Raw genomic sequence first — 19476 nt, forward strand, 5'->3', positions numbered from 1 at the left:
TATATCACCTGCAGGAAATTGCTTGCCATCTGGAGCCAATATACCTTGATCAGAAACTCCGCTTGCCCCCTAGACCTTTTGATTCTTACACATACAAGTTAATTACGGTTGATTGTTTTCTCCATGTTCACACGTATAAGGTCTTGTTTCCTCATGTTCACCACATGGGTAATACCTTATGAGCTCAATAGATATGGAGACGAAACCCCTGTTCCGGGCTCTTGTCTCCTCCTGGACATTAGCCTCTCGTATTCAATTCTGCGTCCACTCTCTTCTGGACAAGAGAACTCCAGACTCATAGTCTGCGACACCTGAGTGTACTCTTCACAGACCCTAATGCTTTAGTGTCTTACCGCACCTAAGACTCTAGTTAAGGGATTTTCAGCTCACACTTTAACCTTTCCAGCTACCCCTCCCATTCCAGAAACTTTATTTCCAATTCAACCCTGAGAGGAAATACAGTGATTCCCTCCAGGATAAAATGATTACAGAATTGTGGCTTTTCATTTACTATCCTTACACTTGACAACATGACAGAAACCTTCAGAGTAGATTTTTCTAAATTCCAGGGGCCTTGCCCCAAAACATCAAACTTCCAAAAACTGTCAAAGATAAAATTATTTCTCTATTTTAGCTTCTTACAAAATATAAAAAGCTGAACAAAAGAAATAGTTACAGTTAATATACAAAATGTACTCTATTTAAAAAATGGCATTACATCTATGCATAAATCTTTCAGTCTGGTAACTGCCCCTTTCCCAAACAGCACTTCAAATTGATAGAGATTGTCTTGCAGGCAATAGCCTCCCAGCTGCCTGCATTTATTGGAATATTGCTCTCTGAACACGCATGCATTCAGATTTGTTAAATATATCCTCTTCTGCTTCTGGAGTTAGTTGGATGTTGTCTTTGACTGGCGACAGGGGATCTGGCTTCTTACAAGAAGGCAGCTTTTCAAAATCTCTGCAAAATACAAGAAAATGATTGGTGTTTTTAGGGTACTAGTTATTAGAGAATAGTCTACCTAGACAAAAGAGAGATATATGAAGACAAGACCTTCTAATTTGTCTCTGAGTATCCCAATAAAATGTGAGTTTTGCTTCTCAGTTCCCCCTTCCTGCTTCCTAAATCACCTTTTAAAGCAGGTGCAAGGCCACTACAATATGTACTAGCTAAGAAAGAATGATTCCAATAAAGAACCTTTAGTTCCTTTCTCCTAGCACCCTTCTCCAGTCTGGCTAAGAACCAACATAAGTGAAGCATGAATAAGGTTTAAGCCCTATCTTTTACTCCTGCTCCTCACAACCTTTTTTTTTTTTTTGGGGGGCAAAATCTCTAGGTCTATAAACATCCTATTAGGAACACACTTAGGAATACTTCTGCAGCCTCAATTCTCTTTAGTAGCAGTTCTCGAAATATGGCCCACGGTCTCCTAAAAATTCTCAAGACCGTTTCGGGGGTTTACAAGATCAAAACTTTCATAATAATATTTACACTTTATCTGCCTTTTCCACCGTGCTGACATGTGCTCATCCAAAAGCTGAACTGACGTAGAAGCTACTGGCAACTTAGCACGAGTCAAGACCGCGGCCCCAAACTACACGAGAAATACAAGCAGTATTTGTATTCTCCAGCTCCATGCACTTGTAGTTAAAAAAAGCCAGTCTCGCTTAAGAATGTTCTTAAAAAAGCAGTAAAAATCGTTAATTTATTAAATCTCAACCTTCAACCTCTTCGTGTGAGAAAATGGGAAACCAAGGAGGCACTTTTGTTGGTACTGAAGGATGATGATGGTTATCTCCAGGAAAAAAAGCACGTGTGACACTATTAGGGTTATTCAAATTTAGGTAATCGACTAACAGTATTTGTGCTGAGGATAAAATTCAAGCTTTCAAGAGAAAGTTAAGATTTTGGAAAACTTCCTAATACTTAAAGACTTTGCTGATAAGATTGTGATTTCTTTATATTGTAAAATGAAATGTGTCAACATTTGGAAGATAACTCAGTAAGACAACATTCCTAAATGACCACTTCATGCATGAATAAAAGAGGCACTCAAGGTGCAATCTGGACCAATGGATGGTAATGTAACAATATGCAAAGTTGGCTGACAAGTTTCAGACTCTACACTGCAACCTTTAAGAAACCATCGCTTGTTGAATTTTGGTATAATGTCAAAGTAGAAAATTTACAACTAAACAAAAAGTCTATTAAATTATATGTTTCCCAGCCAAAAATATGTGTGGAGCCAGATTTTATTCCTATACTTCAGCCAAAACAATCTACCATAACAGATCGAACACAGAAGCAGAGATAAGAATCCAGTTAAATCCTGTTAAACCACAGTAAAGATTTGCAAAAAAAACCATACTTATTTTATGTAAATATATTATTGATTTTAATATGGGCTTGTCACTGTTAAAGATAAATATTTTAAAATGTCCATTTTAATTTCTAAGATAGTTAAGTGCTGACAGGTATAATCATGTAAACCAAAGTATTATGGGGCCCTTAGTAATTTTTAAGGGTGTAAAGGGTGCCTGGAAGCAAATGTTTGAGAACTGCTGCGATATGGTATAATCCTAGACTTACACAATGCAAAAATAAAAAAATAGTTGTCTGGCACTTGCTTATTTAAAGCGTGTCCCTCATACCATCCATTTCATCTGATTGTGACAACATTCTATTAGATGAGAGATTTAATCCCACCACCCATGTAAGTTTCCCTCCCTCTATTCTTAGCACATTTGCTTTATTGAGAAGAACAAGAGAATAAGTTAATTATAAATCACAGCTACTCCAAGGCTAATTTTGTAGTCTAACAGAAGGAAGTACTGCGGCTCAAAAAACATACATATATAGAAGATCAATTCTATTAAAATAGTGTCTGCCCCCTACATTAGAAATCTGGCACATTCATCATAGACACTGGATAATTCTCCCCACTTTAGATGTGATGATCTAGGGAAACAAATTGCTTTAAATCAAGAAGTGTGATGCAGCATTATTTTCCCACCCCCGTGTCTAGAACAACCCTACTCTCATCACAATCCTGAGTGACAACAGAAGAAAGCTGAGACACTTAGGCCAGAAAAAGTAGTGTGCTTAAACAAAAGACCCCAAAGCCAGACCAGGAACTCAGGATTTTCAGTCTGGCATCTTTCACAAGAAGGCAGAGGCACTAAAATTAAATATCCTTAAAAAGAGCTAAAGAGAATAGAGAAAAATAATTCTTATAGGGCAATAGAAAACAAAACTGACTCATATGAAAATAGAAAGAAATGGGAGAAAGTAATTGAAGTTACAAAAAAAACAATCACTCCTATCTTAAAAGAAGTAACACGGCAACTCACTTTTTAAATCCAAAATTTTCCAGAGCGTTGATTTTCATCTGCAATCCTGGCCTGTTCTCTGCATTATGATGATTTCTCTTCTGGATGTTGATGGCTTCTTACTGAGCCCACTGGCTCGGGCTGGAACTAGAGGCTTGATCCTGGTCGCAGAAAGATTGTCCACAGAACTAGATTTATACAGCCCGGGAATCTGAAGAATAAATGCTCCTTTTAACACTGTTCTGTTCAAGCAACTACCTTTAGTTAACTTTGAACTAGTAGCTGTAGACACTAGATACTGTTCTACTAGAACAGTAGAACAGAAAAATAACTGGTAAGCAATGTGTAAACATGTTCACTTAATATTTCGATTCTACTTAGTAACGTATCTTGGATAGTTTTTTTTTACATGTAGAAGTGAATTTTGTTTTGAATAAGTTATTCAAACACATCGCTACTGACATTTAGCTTTTTCTATCCAAGGGTGATTTTTATCCTGTGGGAAACATGGAGCCGTCAACATTTTGTTGTTGTTGTTTAGGATAGTAAAGAGTGAGGAAGGTAAAACAAGGCTTTCAGAATGATGCAACTACCAGAGGAGGTATGAAGCATGGAAAAGTTCACACATGAAAGATGAAATCTTGTCTTGGGGTGTTGGTGAGGGGAAAAGGGGAGAGAGCAAGAAACAAGACAAAGAAAGAAAGATTAGAACTTGGATAGGTACCGATGTGTGGGTTTTTCTTTATCTCCTGCAGAAGGATCGAGCTGGCAGAAAGAAAAAGGATAACCCTAAGATTTTGAAACTAAATGGCAAAGAGAATAATATAACTTATGTAACAGATAGAAATGTTCTGAGAGGTTTGAGGTTAAGGAAAAAAAAAGGTTTGGGGTGCCTGGGTGGCTCAGTTGGTTAAGTGTCTGACTTCGGCTCAGGCCATGATCTCACGATTTGTGAGTTCAAGTCCCGAGTCGGTTCTGTGTGTGACAGCTCAGAGCCTGGAGCCACTTTGGATTCTGTGTCTTCTTGCTTTGCCCCTTCCCGCTCACACTCTCTCTCTCTCAAAAAGGAATAAGTGTTTAAAAAAAAAAAAAAAAAAAGGTTTTATTTTAGATATTAAAGATGGATATTGGGGAGCAAGGGTGAAAATTCTGGGGAGTTTCACTAAAACAGGAGTGACAGACCCCTGACAACTTCTGAGAGCAAGAATAATAATAAAAAGATGGCTTAATGTCCAGACATAACTTCTTTTGCGAAAGTACTTTCTACATTTCCAGTCCTGTCGCTGTAAATAATTTTGGTATCTTTCCGACTTTCTACTGTGATTATATAAACATAACACAGTGTGCCTGAGTATTGTGAATATTTAAACAAACATACCGTGTCATACATACGTTCCATGTTTTTTCTCTTTACTCAAAAATAAAATGGAGGTGCCCGGAAGGCTTGGTTAGTTAAAAGTCCAACTTCAGCTCAGGTCACCTCAGTTTGTGAGTTTGAGCCCCACATTAGGGTCTCTGCTACCAGCACAGAGCCTACTTTGGATCCTCTCTGCCAACCCCCTGACCCTCCCCTATTTGTTCTCTCTTTCTCTCTCAAAATAAACTTAAAACAAAAACAAACATGGATACCTTTCTGGGACAGGATGTTTGAAAAAGGCTTTTGCACTCAAAGATTTAAAAATAATCTTTTTTTAATGTTTTTTTTTTGAGTGAGAAAGAGCGACAGAACGTGAGCAGGGGAGGGGCAGAGAGAGGAAGACACAGAATCCAAAGCAGCCTCCAGGGTCTGAGTTGTCAGCACAGAACCTGACGCGGGGCTTGAACCCACAAACTATGAGATCATGACCTGAGCTTAAGTCAGACGTTTAACCAACTGAGCCACCCAGGAGCCCCCAAAATAATCTTATATTTACATATTCCACATTATATATTAATATATCTAGGATTCATATTTGTATAATAGGAGATGGGGGATCTTCTTTCGAATCGATATGGAGACCATTTACTGAAATTTTTAAAAAGTTTTTATGCTACTAGAAAAATAATATGTTCACTATGGAAAAACAGGGGAAAACAACAGAAAAAAATTCACTTATATTCCTAACACCTGAGAGCTAAAACCAGTAATGTATTTAATAATTCACCCCTTATTTTTAGATAGGCAATTTTCAATTTTTCACTATTGTAACTAATGCAGGCTAAGTGTTCATGTACTTTTTTTTTAATGTTTATTTGTTTTGAGAGAGACAGACAGCACAAGCAGGGGAGAGGCGTGAGAGAGAGGAGAGAGAGAGAGGGAGAGAGAGGGAGAGAGAGAGAGAGAGAGAGAGAGAGAGAGAGAGAGAGAGGGAGGGAGAGGGAGGGAGAGAGGGGGGAGGGGGGAGAGAGGGAAGGGGAGAGAGAGGGAGGGGGAGAGAGGGAGGGAGGGAGAGAGAATATCCTAATCAGGCTCCATGCTGTCAATACAGAGCCCGACTTGAGGCTCAAAGTCACAAATGATGAGATCATGACCTGAGTCGAAATCAAGAGTCGGTTGCTTCACCAACAAGCCACCCAGGTGCCCCAAGTGTTCATGTACTTAAACTCTCGCTATTTCCTTAGACAAGTTCTAGAATTGGAACTTGAATTATTTAAATTGGGTTGAATTATTTAAACTCATTCAAATTGCTTTCCTGAAATGGCAGAGCAATTTATACACAATTAATATGTTTATTTGTCTCACTATAGTCTCATAAAAATGAGTACAACTAAAAATATTTTTTGAAAATCTGAGCGGTAAGAAATTATGTTTCATTATTTTAATTTGCATTATTTGATTACTAATGAGGTTGAACATGCTTTTATGTGTTAACCAACCATTTATACTTTTTCTTTTGTACTATATATGTCCCTTGTACATTTTTGAGTTAGAAATTAGCATTTTTATATTAATGGGTAGAACACTTTATACATAAAATATGCTTTAGCTTATGAGCTTTCCCTTTGCAGTCACGCAATATTTATGTATCTTGATAAAAAAAAAATAACCTGACTTATCGGATACAGTTTCTAGAAGGTCTTTTGGCAATATATTCAACGCTCTAATTCTGGTGCCTTTAGACTAGCAATACCACTCCATGGAATTCATCCCTATGAAATAATCAAGAACGGCACGTAAATATTTATCCACAAGTTCTTGGTTGCAGTCTTGTCTGCTACTGCAAAAATGTTTAGTTCGGGGCGCCTGGGTGGCGCAGTCGGTTAAGCGTCCGACTTCAGCTCAGGTCACGATCTCGCGGTCAATGAGTTCGAGCCCCGCGTCGGGCTCTGGGCTGATGGCTCAGAGCCTGGAGCCTGTTTCCGATTCTGTGTCTCTCTCTCTCTGCCCCCCCCGTTCATGCTCTCGTTCATGCTCTGTCTCTGTCCCAAAAATAAATAAACGTTGAAAAAAAAAATTAAAAAAAAAATGTTTAGTTAAATGACAAACATAGAGGATCGGCTACACTCATCCAATGGCTATTACTCAGTCATCATAAGTAACGCTGTAGAAGCACATGAGAAAAAGAGGTTTATAGTGCAGAAGATAAGGGTTTCTTCAACAACTTTACCACCTACAGTCAGGCATAAACATGGCCCTAGAAGGACTGAAAGTAAACATTTCTCCTGTAAATTAAAATATACGCATTTTCATTTTTAATTCTGTTGATATTTCTCATTTTTTGGTAATAAACATAGACTGCTTCTGAAATTTAAAAAAATTAGATGTTTGTTTTACCTTGTTTTTTAGAAGTGTGACTTTTCTTGAATACTGAGATAAATGTAGCTTGGATTGCAGATTTCCTTCATTCTCAAATGACTTATTATTGCAGTCAGATTCCTAGATTCCCCAATAAAAAAATAAAATAAGATTTTTACTATGGATTTTTTTATGACAATTAACCAATATTCAACAAACTAGCAAAATGTTTTACCTCAAGTAAATTGTATAAAAGAAACGATACATTTGAATTTGAAGACTTTTTCTAACCCTTTCAGGAGCCTGTCAAAATGCTGACTCTGAGTAGACAAAAGTCTCCTGACGTAGTAGTATTGCTTACCCAAGCTCGGCTAATAGGTTTTGTAAACTACTAGCTACAAAAAGCTGAACCAATACGGCCAAATCTTTAATTGTGGAACAATTCAACATCAAAGAAAAAAAAAAAAGGCATCTGCTTTCAAGAAGTAGAGTAATATTGCGTCAAATGCAGTTACTTTTCCCAATGCCACTGAGATCTAACCTTTGCCCTATCCCATCATATAAAGCTTTTCTTTACACAGAAAAATCTGGACTCCCACGAAACTCAAAAAAAAAAAGGACAATGAATGAAGACTTTACATTTCTGCATTTTTCAAGAGGATTTTTTTTTTCAATTTATTTTGGGATTCTTTATAGAGTATTACATACTTAAAAAATAATCCCAAAGTGAAAAATACTCCATTAACATGACTGTAATTTTCAGAAACTCTAATATTCCTTGCTCGTAGTTAACAGTAGTGGTGACTCAGGGATAAATCATTTGCTTATTTTTCTTCTTCTTTTTTTTTTTAGTCGACACATGTTACATTAGTTTCAGATGTTAAATCATTTCTTAAAATAAAGGTCATGAGTAAGGCCAAAAGATTAATTCACCTCAAATAGGGTCAGTGAACTCAATACACAATCTAAGATTGTTGCTTTTCACAGTGAACTACCAATGGAAGGCCCCAATACAAAATATTTTCTTCAGAGCCACACGGTAAAAACTAATATTATAGATGAAGCCCAGTGGCACTGTGGCTTTCTGACACATTTTCTGAATCAACGAAAGATTATGTAATTTTATGTTAACTGTTAGTGTTCTAATTCTTTGACAATTAACAATTCATTTATCCTAACAGGAGTTTACTCCATCTGGTGGCAAGAGAGGACTTAATGAATGATTTCTAGTTTAGGTGGGTAGTTGTTTTTGTGGGGGAGGAAGGGAGAAGAGGGTTCATGTCTCTATAACTGATTAATACAAAAAATGGTTAGCTAGAAGACAGAAATGCGGAAAGTTCATCAGCATGACCAGCCCACAGCCTGTGAACTGGTATGCTTCTCAGCAACACATGGCTAAAAGATTACAAAGTGAAACAGGAAGATGTCTGTTGAAAAAGGAGAAAGCACTTGCCTTGAAAGAGCTCAGCAGACCTAAGAGTAGTCTCATAAATAGATGACGTTTTTATGAAAGATGTTCAAGAGACAGCTACTGTGTTGGCACCCAAATGGGGCCAAGGGCAAATGCAGTATGCAGTACAAAATGAAAAGGATGGTGTTAAAATGGAGGATTATAGTATTGTTTTTAATTTTTTTTTTTTTAACGTTTATTATTTTTGAGACAGAGAGGGACACAGCATGAACGGGGGAGGGTCAGAGAGAGAGAGACACAGAATCTGAAACAGGTTCCAGGCTCTGAGCTGTCAGCACAGAGCCGGACGCGGGGCTCGAACTCACGGACCGTGAGATCATGACCTGAGCCGAAGTTGGACGCTTAACCGACTGAGTCACCCTGGCGCCCTATAGTATTGTTTTCAAATGTTTATTTTTGAGAGAGCGTGAGCAGGGGAGGATGAGGGAGAGGAGGACTGAGGATCCAAAGCGGGTTCTGCACTGACAGCAGAGAGCCTGATGTGGGGCTCAAACTCACGACCCGTGGGATCACGACCTGAGCCGGAGTCAGATGCTTTAACTAAATGAGCCACCCAGGCGCCCCTAAATTGGACGATATTAAAAGAAACAGAAAGAGTGTTGCAGACCAGTATGGATGAACTGAGGGCAAAGCAAACGAAAGGAAGAAGAAAAGCACACGTCTCCAAGGCAGCCCAGGGGTGGCCTGGCCTAATCTTCACACTTCAATACCGCAGGGAACAGTTTGAAGTCAACATATTAACTGATTTCAGCTTTCTCTAAATGAGAACAATTTGTTCTCACATTGTAAGTTAGCTTTTTTCTTCACTTTGAGTCCAATACAACTCAAGTTTCCTTTGGAAACTTGAATAAAATATTTTCCTTTTGAAAAATACAAGCTATCCTGATAGACACACTTCAAAATTGAGGATTATCAAAATTCTCTCAAGTAGCACCACGGCTATAACTGTTCTTATAACTTGGTAATTACAGGTGGTGAAGATAAAACAAAGTATGTTATATTGGTAAATCTGAGGTAACTCAGATGTAAAGGAAGCTATTCTGTCGTCATGTCATTTTACAACATCACGGGATCTTATGAGCAGTACATACTTGAAGCTTTAAGTCAGACTAAAAGATATTTCATAAACAAGGGAAAAATGGTTAGGATGCTTTTATTAACTTAAAACAGAATGACAAAATCACATGCATTACCATTTTGTTTTAGAAAGGGGAAGTTCAGCAGGACTAAGAAGGGTAAATGAAAATATATTTCTAAGTACTAAAAGCTTAAGATGAACACCGTCAAATTAATAAGGCCATTTACTTATAAGGTTTCAAATGTTATTTGAATCCAAAAGTATATTAAGGAATTAAATGTTAAATGTATTGTAAGTTACCATTCTGCTTACGTCTTAACTGTTCCACAGCATGTAACTCAGGAGATAGAGTTAGATTGAATGTACAAGAGTTTAAAGTATTAAACATACAGAGAAGTCCTTACAATGAATAAAATGTGAAGTTTCTACAGTAAGACCTAGAATAAAAAATTCAGACAGCAGGGTGCCTGGGTGGCTCGGTCAGTTAAGCCTCGGACTCACGATTTCAGCTCACATCATGATCTCACGGTTTTTGAGATTGAGCCCCACATCCAGCTCTGTGCTGACAGTGCAGGGCCTGCTTGGGACTCTCTCTCTGTCTCTCTCTGCCCTTCCCACACTTGCGTGCATTCTCTCTCTCAAAATAAAAAGTAAACTTAAAAAAAAAAATTAAGGCAGCCAATTATTTCCATAACGTAGGCAAAATTTCCCCAGTGATCTGATTAATACCAGATCTTCTCTTATGTATGGATTTGAAAACAAAGGCTTCATAATGTGACTTACCTCTGAATCGGAATCCTTACTAGAAGGCTGAGACAGTTTTGACACTTTAAATTGTGTGGTGACAGTTCTGGGCTTCCTTGAGACTTTGGACACCAAGCTGCTGCCCACACGGGAGGCGCTCCATCACCAGACTCCTCACTCTTTAACTGGGACACAGCAGACGCTTCCCTCTGGTCCGGTGCCGCAGTGAGGGGATCGGTCCTTCTCCGGAACTGCTGCAGTGCTGCGCCTGGAGAGGGGCTTGAAGTTCGTGAAAAATCTCCAAGACTTCCAGACCAGCTAAAACAATTTCTGAGCGTCCCCAGGGTGGGTGGTGAGATGGTCCTTGTGAATTTGCTGGTCTCCAAACATAGAGAGTCGTCAGCAATCATAGTTGCATTGTCTGGAACCTGATCACCTGAATTACATGCTCCATCCGGACCAGCCAGCTTCTTGCCATCCTGACAGTCTGATTTATCTACACTGGTCTCTTCATCTGCGATAGAACTTTCATCTGGAACCTCATCATCTGAATTACGTGCTCCATCCGGACCAGCCAGCTTCTTGCCATCCTGACGCTCCGGTTCAGCTACACTGGCCTCTTCATCTGTGACAGCACTTTTTTCTGGGGGCTCACCGCCTGCTTTCGCTGATACACAGTTGGCAGAATCCAGAGAACTGCAAAAAAACCTAACAAAAAAAAACAATACAAAGAATGCATAAATGTTTTAGAGTTCTCTCACAAAGGTGGTAAGATTCAGATAATGAAAAATGGAAAAATGGTCTTGTTTCTTCAAGAAAAAGTCTCCTAAATACATAATTTCATAAACAAAGAGAAAATCGTTCTTGAAAGTTTAAATTTTGATTATAACAACATTCACATATTTAGAAATTTATTTGAAATCCTGAAGTTGTAGACAGGATTTCCTAAAAGCATCTGTGACAGCACTTTTTTCTGGGGGCTCACCGCCTGCTTTCGCTGATACACAGTTGGCAGAATCCAGAGAACTGCAAAAAAACCTAACAAAAAAAAAACAATACAAAGAATGCATAAATGTTTTAGAGTTCTCTCACAAAGGTGATAAGATTCAGATAATGAAAAATGGAAAAATGGTCTTGTTTCTTCAAAAAAAGTCTCCTAAATACATAATTTCATAAACAAAGAGAAAATCGTTCTTGAAAGTTTAAATTTTGATTATAACAACATTCACACATTTAGAAATTTATTTGAAATCCTGAAGTTGTAGACAGGATTTCCTAAAAGCAGTCCTCTCTACATATGTGTATTTGGAACTGGAATTTATCTATACCTCATCATCATATAGGTATCCTTTCCCCTAACCTTCACTGAATAGACTCCCAACAGACCAGAAGCTCCTTGAGGACAGCTACCATCCAAGCCATTGTGTCCTCCACAGTACCTACAATAGTGACTAACACACGGCTGACAGTCAAATATTTGAGGAGATATGGAAATATGCAACAGAAAGGACAATTTACAACTACTGTCTCTTACTTTGTAAATGCAAAATAAAAAAATTTAGTCATTTACTCTTTATCTTGGCTTAGTCCATCGTATGAATCATCTGGGAACTTGTAGTGGGTCCATACTCTATGGCTTTTAAAATACATATCCTATAAACTTCACACTATTTTAAATATGTGAGTTTATGACTTTCACCATCAATCATTTTTTTATAAAATTTTTTAAATGTTTATTTATTTTGAGGAGAGACCGAGAGGACCAAACACGAGTCGGGGAGGGAGGGGGAAAGATAGAATCTGAAGCAGGCTCCAGGCTCCATACTGTCAGCACAGAGCCTGACTGGGGGCTTGAACTCATGGACCGTGAGCTGAAGTCGGACGCTTAACCAACTGAGCCACCCAGGTGCCCCTCACCATCAGTCACTAAATTCTGTATTAATAAGAGGTTTACTCAGTCTGGCAGCTTTAAAACATCACTTATAAACACTCCAATAGAAAAGAAAGATGAGTATCCTTATAGAGAAGATATATTCAGAGAGTTTTTAGGTTAAAAAGGAAATTCCCAGAGTATATGATCAGATGAATATGAAACCTAAAGAGAAATTACTGCTTTAATTAGTTCAAATCCAAGATGATAAACAGAATATTTACTAAATGCTAGAGAGTAAAAATACCCTCTCTACCCTTCATCTAATCCCGAGCTGAGGTGTGGGTACAGGGCAGGAAGGAAAGGTCTTACTAGGCTAGTCACTAAGCACAAAACAGCTCCTAGATCTGACTACATAATTCATTTTTAAATAATAACCCCTATGATATCCAACTATTCTTCCAGGTGTGATTTCATAGGTAAGAAAAGTTACAGTAACAGTGCCCAAGGTTATAAAATTAATCAGCAAGAGAGCAGAATTAAAACCCAGAACTCCTCCCAGATCATGGCTACCTCTTCCCAATTAGTGTATGTTGTTGCTTAACTTATATTTCTAGATCTCAAAAGATAAACTGGCATGTTTCTAGGATAAAGTATCTATATAATAAAAGAGTTAAAACAGACTTCTAAAAAAGCAGACAGGATGAAGACAAACTTTGGCATATTTAATACCTCCTGTTGCATTAGGTTAATGTAGTGGGGTGATATACATTAAATACAAATCACATTAAAGAGTGGGGTGATGATAAATTCTCGCAGATATATTACTGACTGGGCACTGTGTCAGGTGCTTGATATACCTCTGCTAGTCTTCAGAACAGCTGACCCATATTTTATAAAGAAATAGGCTCAGGGAAATTCAATGGTGTGAAAGATCACTCAATTACATTTTTTTTTAAATTCACTTATTTATTTTAAGACAGAGACAGTGCAAGCACGGGAGGGCCAGAGAGAGGGTGAGAGAGAATCCCAAGCAGGCGCTGAGCTGTCAGCATAGAGCCAGACGCAGGGCTCGAACTCACAAAACTGTGAGATCATGACCTGAGCCAAAACCAAGAGTCAGACACTCCTATGACTGAACCACCCAGGTGCCCTGGATCACTCAATTAATGTGATGACACAGTGTGAATTCACATCCAGGCCGATCAGATCATGTGCTCCTTTCCACCCACCATGCTGAGGAGGACCAGGACCTCTCCCATCACCAGTCCTAACTATGCCACCCTGGGAAAGTTTTTTTTTTTTTTTTTTTTTTTTTTTTTAAACCTCTTGGAGCCTGAATGTCTTAACCCAAAATGGAGAAAATAACACCAATCCTGAATGTCTCATAATTTTGCTGAAAGGAGGAAGAGAGTATGTTAAAGAACTTTGAAACTTAGCTACGAATACCAACTTCCTAACACTTAGTTGTTATTAGATGTTGTTATACCACCCAGGTCAGAAACCTGTAGAGACTTACAATTATTATTTCATAGGAAAGTGACAGAAAAAAAATTTTATTTTTCCGAACATCTCTCAACAATTTATCAGTGCCACATCTACCTAAACTATTAAAGCAGCGATGTGCAGCTGTGAATGGAAATTTGATTAAGCTTCGCTGGTGACTAGGTGAGGCCTGCAGAGATATGCGAACTCTGTTCTCATTAGCCCGTCCTCGAAGAAGAGGTGGGCACTGAGTGACAGAAAAGGGAAATTTTATTTTCTCCCACATGGAAAAACAAAACGCAAGTTCTAAAAATTTCTCCAAGTAAGAAAAGCCAACTTTCTAGAATGTTATTAATCAGTGTGTATCATCTAGAGCCTTCTTCATCTTTGGCAGCCTTTTTCATCGCTGCACTGGTAATGCCATCTTTAATGACAGTGACTAGGAAAGGCAGAATCAAAATGATCCTTTATTTGGGACGTGGCTGTTCCCTTGAGAAGGCCTGATGGGAGAGGAGCAAGTGGGTGGTTCCTTCCTGCCCACTTCCCACAGTCATGGTCAGACAGCCTGGCTCAGCCTGGTGTATACACTTGAAGACAACAGCCTCTCCAAGTCTCCTAGGGGAATGCGGGGGCTGCTCGGTTCTCAGAGTTGCTGCCTCATGTGCCCACATAACTTTCAACACTGAGACGTCCTGTGCTCGTTGTGACTTCACCACCCAGACAACAGAATAAGAGCTATTCATTGTGTACTGATCATCTATCAGGTACTGTTTTAGGCACCTTTATTACAGTATTAACTTAGTCCTCTCAGTGGCCCTGAGGTTGTCAGAGATGTTGGTCCCATTTTTTAAAGAGGGTGCGCCTAGGTGGCTCAGTCGGTCAAGCGTCAGACTTGATTTTAGCTCAGGTCATGATATCGCGGTTTGTGAGTTTGAGCCCTGTGTTGGGCTGACAGCCCAGAGCCTGCTTGGACTTCTCTCCCGCTCTCTCTGGTCCCCACATCCACTCATGCACATGCTCTCTTTCTCTCTCTCAAAAATAAACATTAAAAAAAAAAAAAAGAGGGAACTGAAGCACCCAGAAGTCCGCTTACCTAAGTCAAACATCTCATGAGTGAACAGGATGGGATTCAAATCGAGGCGGTCCAATCCCAGGGTATAAACTCCAGACCCCTACATTATCCTGACCCCAAAATCCTCATCCTCAACAGGGACTACAGAACAGCCTACCCAATCTTTCTGTTCCACTTTGGCCTTCTAGAATCCATCCTTCATGGCACACTTGGAGTGGTCCATCAAAGCAGGTATGATCAAGTCATACCCTACCCTGATCAAAACCCTCCAAATATCTCCTGTCACCTCTGAAGATGAGAAGTTCCTTAGCCTGGCTTGCAAACTGAACTGGCCTTGTGCCTATTTCTGCTCCCTCAGCATCCTTCCAGACTTGCATTTTGGCAGCTAATAAGAGCGACTGACAGCAAGAAGCTGTCCCCATGCCTGCCCCATGCCGTTGCCCAGCTCCATGCCTCTGCGCAAGCTGCCTGCCTCTACTGGGAAGGTAGAGGCTGCATTCTTTGTAATGGCACCTGACCCCTGCCCCCTTCCTTCTGACCCTTTCCAACACCCAATCCGCATGAGACATCCATTTAATGCCCCCAGAACACCTCAGGCATACTTCTGTCACTGTACTACACACTGTATAGATTTCCTTTACAGATCTATTTTTGCAACTGGAGTATAAGCTTCTCAACAAATACTAGGTCTCTCATTTTTGTAACCCAATGCTTAGTGTGGTATTGGTTTTCAATTAATATTAGAGCTCTATAGTCATCTGTATTTAAATGTACTTCTAAAAATACCTTGCATCCAAAATCTATAAAGAACTTATTAAACTCAACACCCAAAAAACAAATAATCCAGTGAAGAAATGGGCAAAACACATGAATAGACACTTCGCCAAAGACATCCAGATGGCCAACTGACACATGAAAAATGCTCTACATCATTCATCATCAGGGAGATGCAATTGCATTACTAGGCATTTATCCATGGGATACAGGTGTGCTGTTTCGAAGGGACACATGCACCCCGATGTTTATAGCAGCACTATCAACAATAGCCAAAGTATGGAAAGAGCCCAAATGTCCATTGATGGATGAATGGATAAAGAAGATGTGGTATATATAATATATAATGGAGTATTACTCAGCGATCAAAAAGAATGAAACCTTGCTATTTGCAGCTACATGGATAGAACTAGAGGGTATTATGCTAAGTGAAATTAGAGAAAGACAAATATCTTATGACTTCACTCATATGAGGACTTTAAGACACAGAACAGATGAACACAAGGGAAGGGAAGCAAAAATAATATAAAAACAGGGAGGGGACAAAACATAAAAGACTCTTAAATATGGAGAACAAACAGAGGGTTATTAGAGAGGGGTTGTGTGTTGGGGGGATGGGCCAAATGGGTAAGGGACATTAAGGAATCTACCCCTGAAATCATTGTTGTACTAGATGCCAATTAACCTGGATGTAAATTAAAAAAATAAAAAATAAATGCCTCAAATAATCATAAAAATACCCTACCAAATTGTTTTTAGCTCTTAAAAAAAGTAGAAACAAAGAAGCAGGGGACCCCTCCAAAACAAGAGAATTTTTCTAATGCAAAATATAATAAGTCGACAGTTTCTATTTTGCGTCGCATGACAACAGCTGTGCATTTACGTCAGGACTACAGCTACACATGATACAAATGGTCAAGGCATTAAGCAAGCCCACACCTACTCCATGGACTGCTTATTTAAGACAGCTGAAATAAATATCAACAGAGTAGATAATACAACAGACACACAACATCCTGTAGATAAACCGTACCTGCTTCTTGTCCCTGGAACCACAACCGCACCACTTTCTTCATTTTTTCTCTGTAAAATGCTGCAAATTTATTTCTTGTAGGTGGTGTGCTTATGTTTTTTTTTAACAGTAGTTCCATCTACCAGGTCAGGCATGAACATTTCAGAGTTCAATGATTTATGACCTTCACAGTTACTTTTCTTGGTCTTCTTTGTGAATGAAAGGGAATACTGACTCAACAGATCGTCTTCTGACAGCTCCTCTAAACAGAAACAAAAACAGTCTGTAAATCTTTGTGCCTGCCGTGTGCAGACTCAGCCTTAATGTTACAGCCCACATCTCACTGTCTTAAGGATGAAGTCTTATTTCTTTAACAGTGCATCCCAAAAGGAGATACAAGAATGACTTAGAAGAAAAAGGAAATTCCCTTAAGCTGTGGTTTACAATTTCACAAATTAGTTAAGATTTAATGTCATTGTTTTTACGATTTTATGTGAAATTACTGAACCAAAATTTTCAGGATACGATCAATTCTGTAAGGCTATATACTTATATACCAAAGGCTTGATTTTGAATGAAAAAGAAATTAAGGCAATTTACATGCCAATATATGATTTACTGTTTGACTTTTAAAATGTTCAATAAGACAGCTCAGAGCCTGGAGCCTGCTTTGGATTCTGTGTCTCCCTCTCTCTCTGCCCTCTCCTGCTTGTGCCTTAACTAACTAACTAACTAACTAAATAAAATAGATAAATAAAATGTTCCAATAAACCAGCAGCCATTTCTACACACCGTCATACGTTCCAGTCTCGGAAGTATATGTGACCGTCATGTTGTGAAGTAACTCTATGCTCCAGTTCTGATCCTCATTACCGAGATATGGGGCCCTAGAAACCTGTGTGACAGATGTATTCTATGGCATTAGAATAAATCATAAGACTAAATAATACAATAGGTTGATGCCTGACACAGGCCACCAGAGACAGTGCTAAGGTGCTTTAAATCAGTCCAACTAATTCTGTCTGAACAGCCTCACTCACGTAGGAATAAGTACTCACTACTTTATGAGGTCAGAAAAATGGTTGCAGGTACCAAACACTAGAGAGACGATGATGCCTCAGATCTAAAAACCTATAGATTTTGGGGGCGCCTGGGTGACGCAGTCGGTTAAGCGCCCGACTTCAGCCAGGTCACGATCTTGCGGTCCGTGAGTTCGAGCCCCGCATCAGGCTCTGGGCTGATGGCTCAGAGCCTGGAGCCTGTTTCCGATTCTGTGTCTCCCTCTCTCTCTGCCCCTCCCCCGTTCATGCTCTGTCTCTCTCTGTCCCAAAAAATAAATAAACGTTGAAAAAAAAAATTAAAAAAAAAAAAAAAAAAAAAAAACAATAAACCTATAGATTTTGAAGAAGCCACAGATCTACAAACTTGATTTTGATTCCTGGCAAAAGCCTAAATCTGTTTATTATGCAGAGAATCGTGAGCCCTTATGGAAGGAGGAAACACAAACGCTGAGGATCCTCAGCAAGGTTTCTCCAAGAAGCAGCCATGCCAGGCTAGCCTCATTTTCCTTTTGTGATAAGGTTTTAGACTAGCTATTTGGGGGAATGTCACGGATTTAGCATATTTTGAATTGAGCAGGACACCTCAGTGTGTCTCATTATTATCCTGGTAGACAATGCAGAGCAAAATAACTGTATATTAGCTATTTGTGGAATTGCAGCAAATTGAAGAACCCCAAAGACTGCAGGCTGAACGGCGGTCTGGAACCTAGTGTACGTTCTCTCAGTGTCTCTACTTGTGCTGATTCCATCAAATGTTACACAAGCCAACACATTTTAACACAGGGAGCCATACTTCTCTAATTTCCAGGTGACACAGATAATACCCATATATTAGTAGACAATATGAAGATTTTTTTTTTTATAAAGGCAGAACAATGGATTATAAGGAAGATTGCCTCAATACAGATAATTTACTTCACATTCGAGTTTAAAAATATAACTGTACCTGGTTTAACAACTAGTGGATTCTGATTATAAACAGTAAATGCAGCAAAATGACAGGAATGTTAATAAAAGCTAATGCTATCTTATTTTGTAATATTAAAGCATAGTCTCTGGGTGAAGGGCTGAAATAGTGACATAATTCTTAATTTTTACTGTGCTCTGTGGTAAGAAGACTGTATTTCAACAATCACTGACTATAACAGTCACGCAATCATTAAAAACTACATTGTATTGTATTAAAAACACAACATGGTAGGTAAGAAACAGCTTGAGAAAGAAATTTAGGAGAGTCACAGTGGCTGTCTCTAAATCTATGACAGGCTGCTGACTAAAAGGGGTAAACTTATGGGGCTCTTGGGTGGCTCAGTCGGTTAAGAGTCTGACTTCGGCTCAGCTCATGATCTTGTGTTCTATGGGTTTGACCCACATCAGGGTCTATGCTGATAGCTCAGAGCCTGGAGCCTGCTTCAGATTCTGTGTCTCCCTCTCTTTCTGCCCCTCCCCCACTCAATGCTCGCTCTCTCTCTCTCTCTCTCAAACAAACAAAAACCTTCAAAAGCATTTTTTAAAGGGGTTAACTTACTGTTTTCTGTTCTGTTGTTGTGTTTAGATGTGTGTCCAGGGCACAAAATCCAGTGATAGGTGGTAGTTATAGCATAAAGAACTTACAGATAAGAAGCTCCCTACATAAAATGAATAGCTGATTTTCATGGGAACAAAGGGAAGGAAGGAACTAACATGTATATTGTACTTGATACATACCAGGGGCTTTTAGAGGTTACCCTATAGAACATATACAAAAATTTGTGAATAGGCAACATCGTTCCCATTTCAGAAAAGGAAACAAAGCTCCAGAGATATTATCAGGAAAAGATTTAGGTGCAGAAGGAATCAATACATTTTGACAAAAGATGAAT

General features: G+C 39.0%; 1 protein-coding gene across 1 annotated transcript in view; it reads right to left on the reverse strand.

The window, feature by feature from the left end:
* Window positions 1-681: 681 nt before the first annotated feature.
* The window catches only part of EXO1 (exonuclease 1), a 37814-nt gene continuing 19019 nt past the window's right edge, over window positions 682-19476 (reverse strand). The window contains 9 exon segments of the mRNA XM_030303116.1: window positions 682-963; window positions 3354-3444; window positions 3447-3543; window positions 7087-7188; window positions 10380-10429; window positions 10432-11048; window positions 16575-16629; window positions 16632-16680; window positions 16682-16815. Coding sequence (XP_030158976.1) covers window positions 822-963; window positions 3354-3444; window positions 3447-3543; window positions 7087-7188; window positions 10380-10429; window positions 10432-11048; window positions 16575-16629; window positions 16632-16680; window positions 16682-16815 — 1337 coding nt within the window. The 3' untranslated portion in view covers window positions 682-821.

The sequence above is a fragment of the Lynx canadensis genome, chromosome F1 (assembly GCF_007474595.2).
Source record: "Lynx canadensis isolate LIC74 chromosome F1, mLynCan4.pri.v2, whole genome shotgun sequence".
In the NCBI taxonomy this organism is placed as follows: Eukaryota; Metazoa; Chordata; class Mammalia; order Carnivora; family Felidae; genus Lynx; species Lynx canadensis.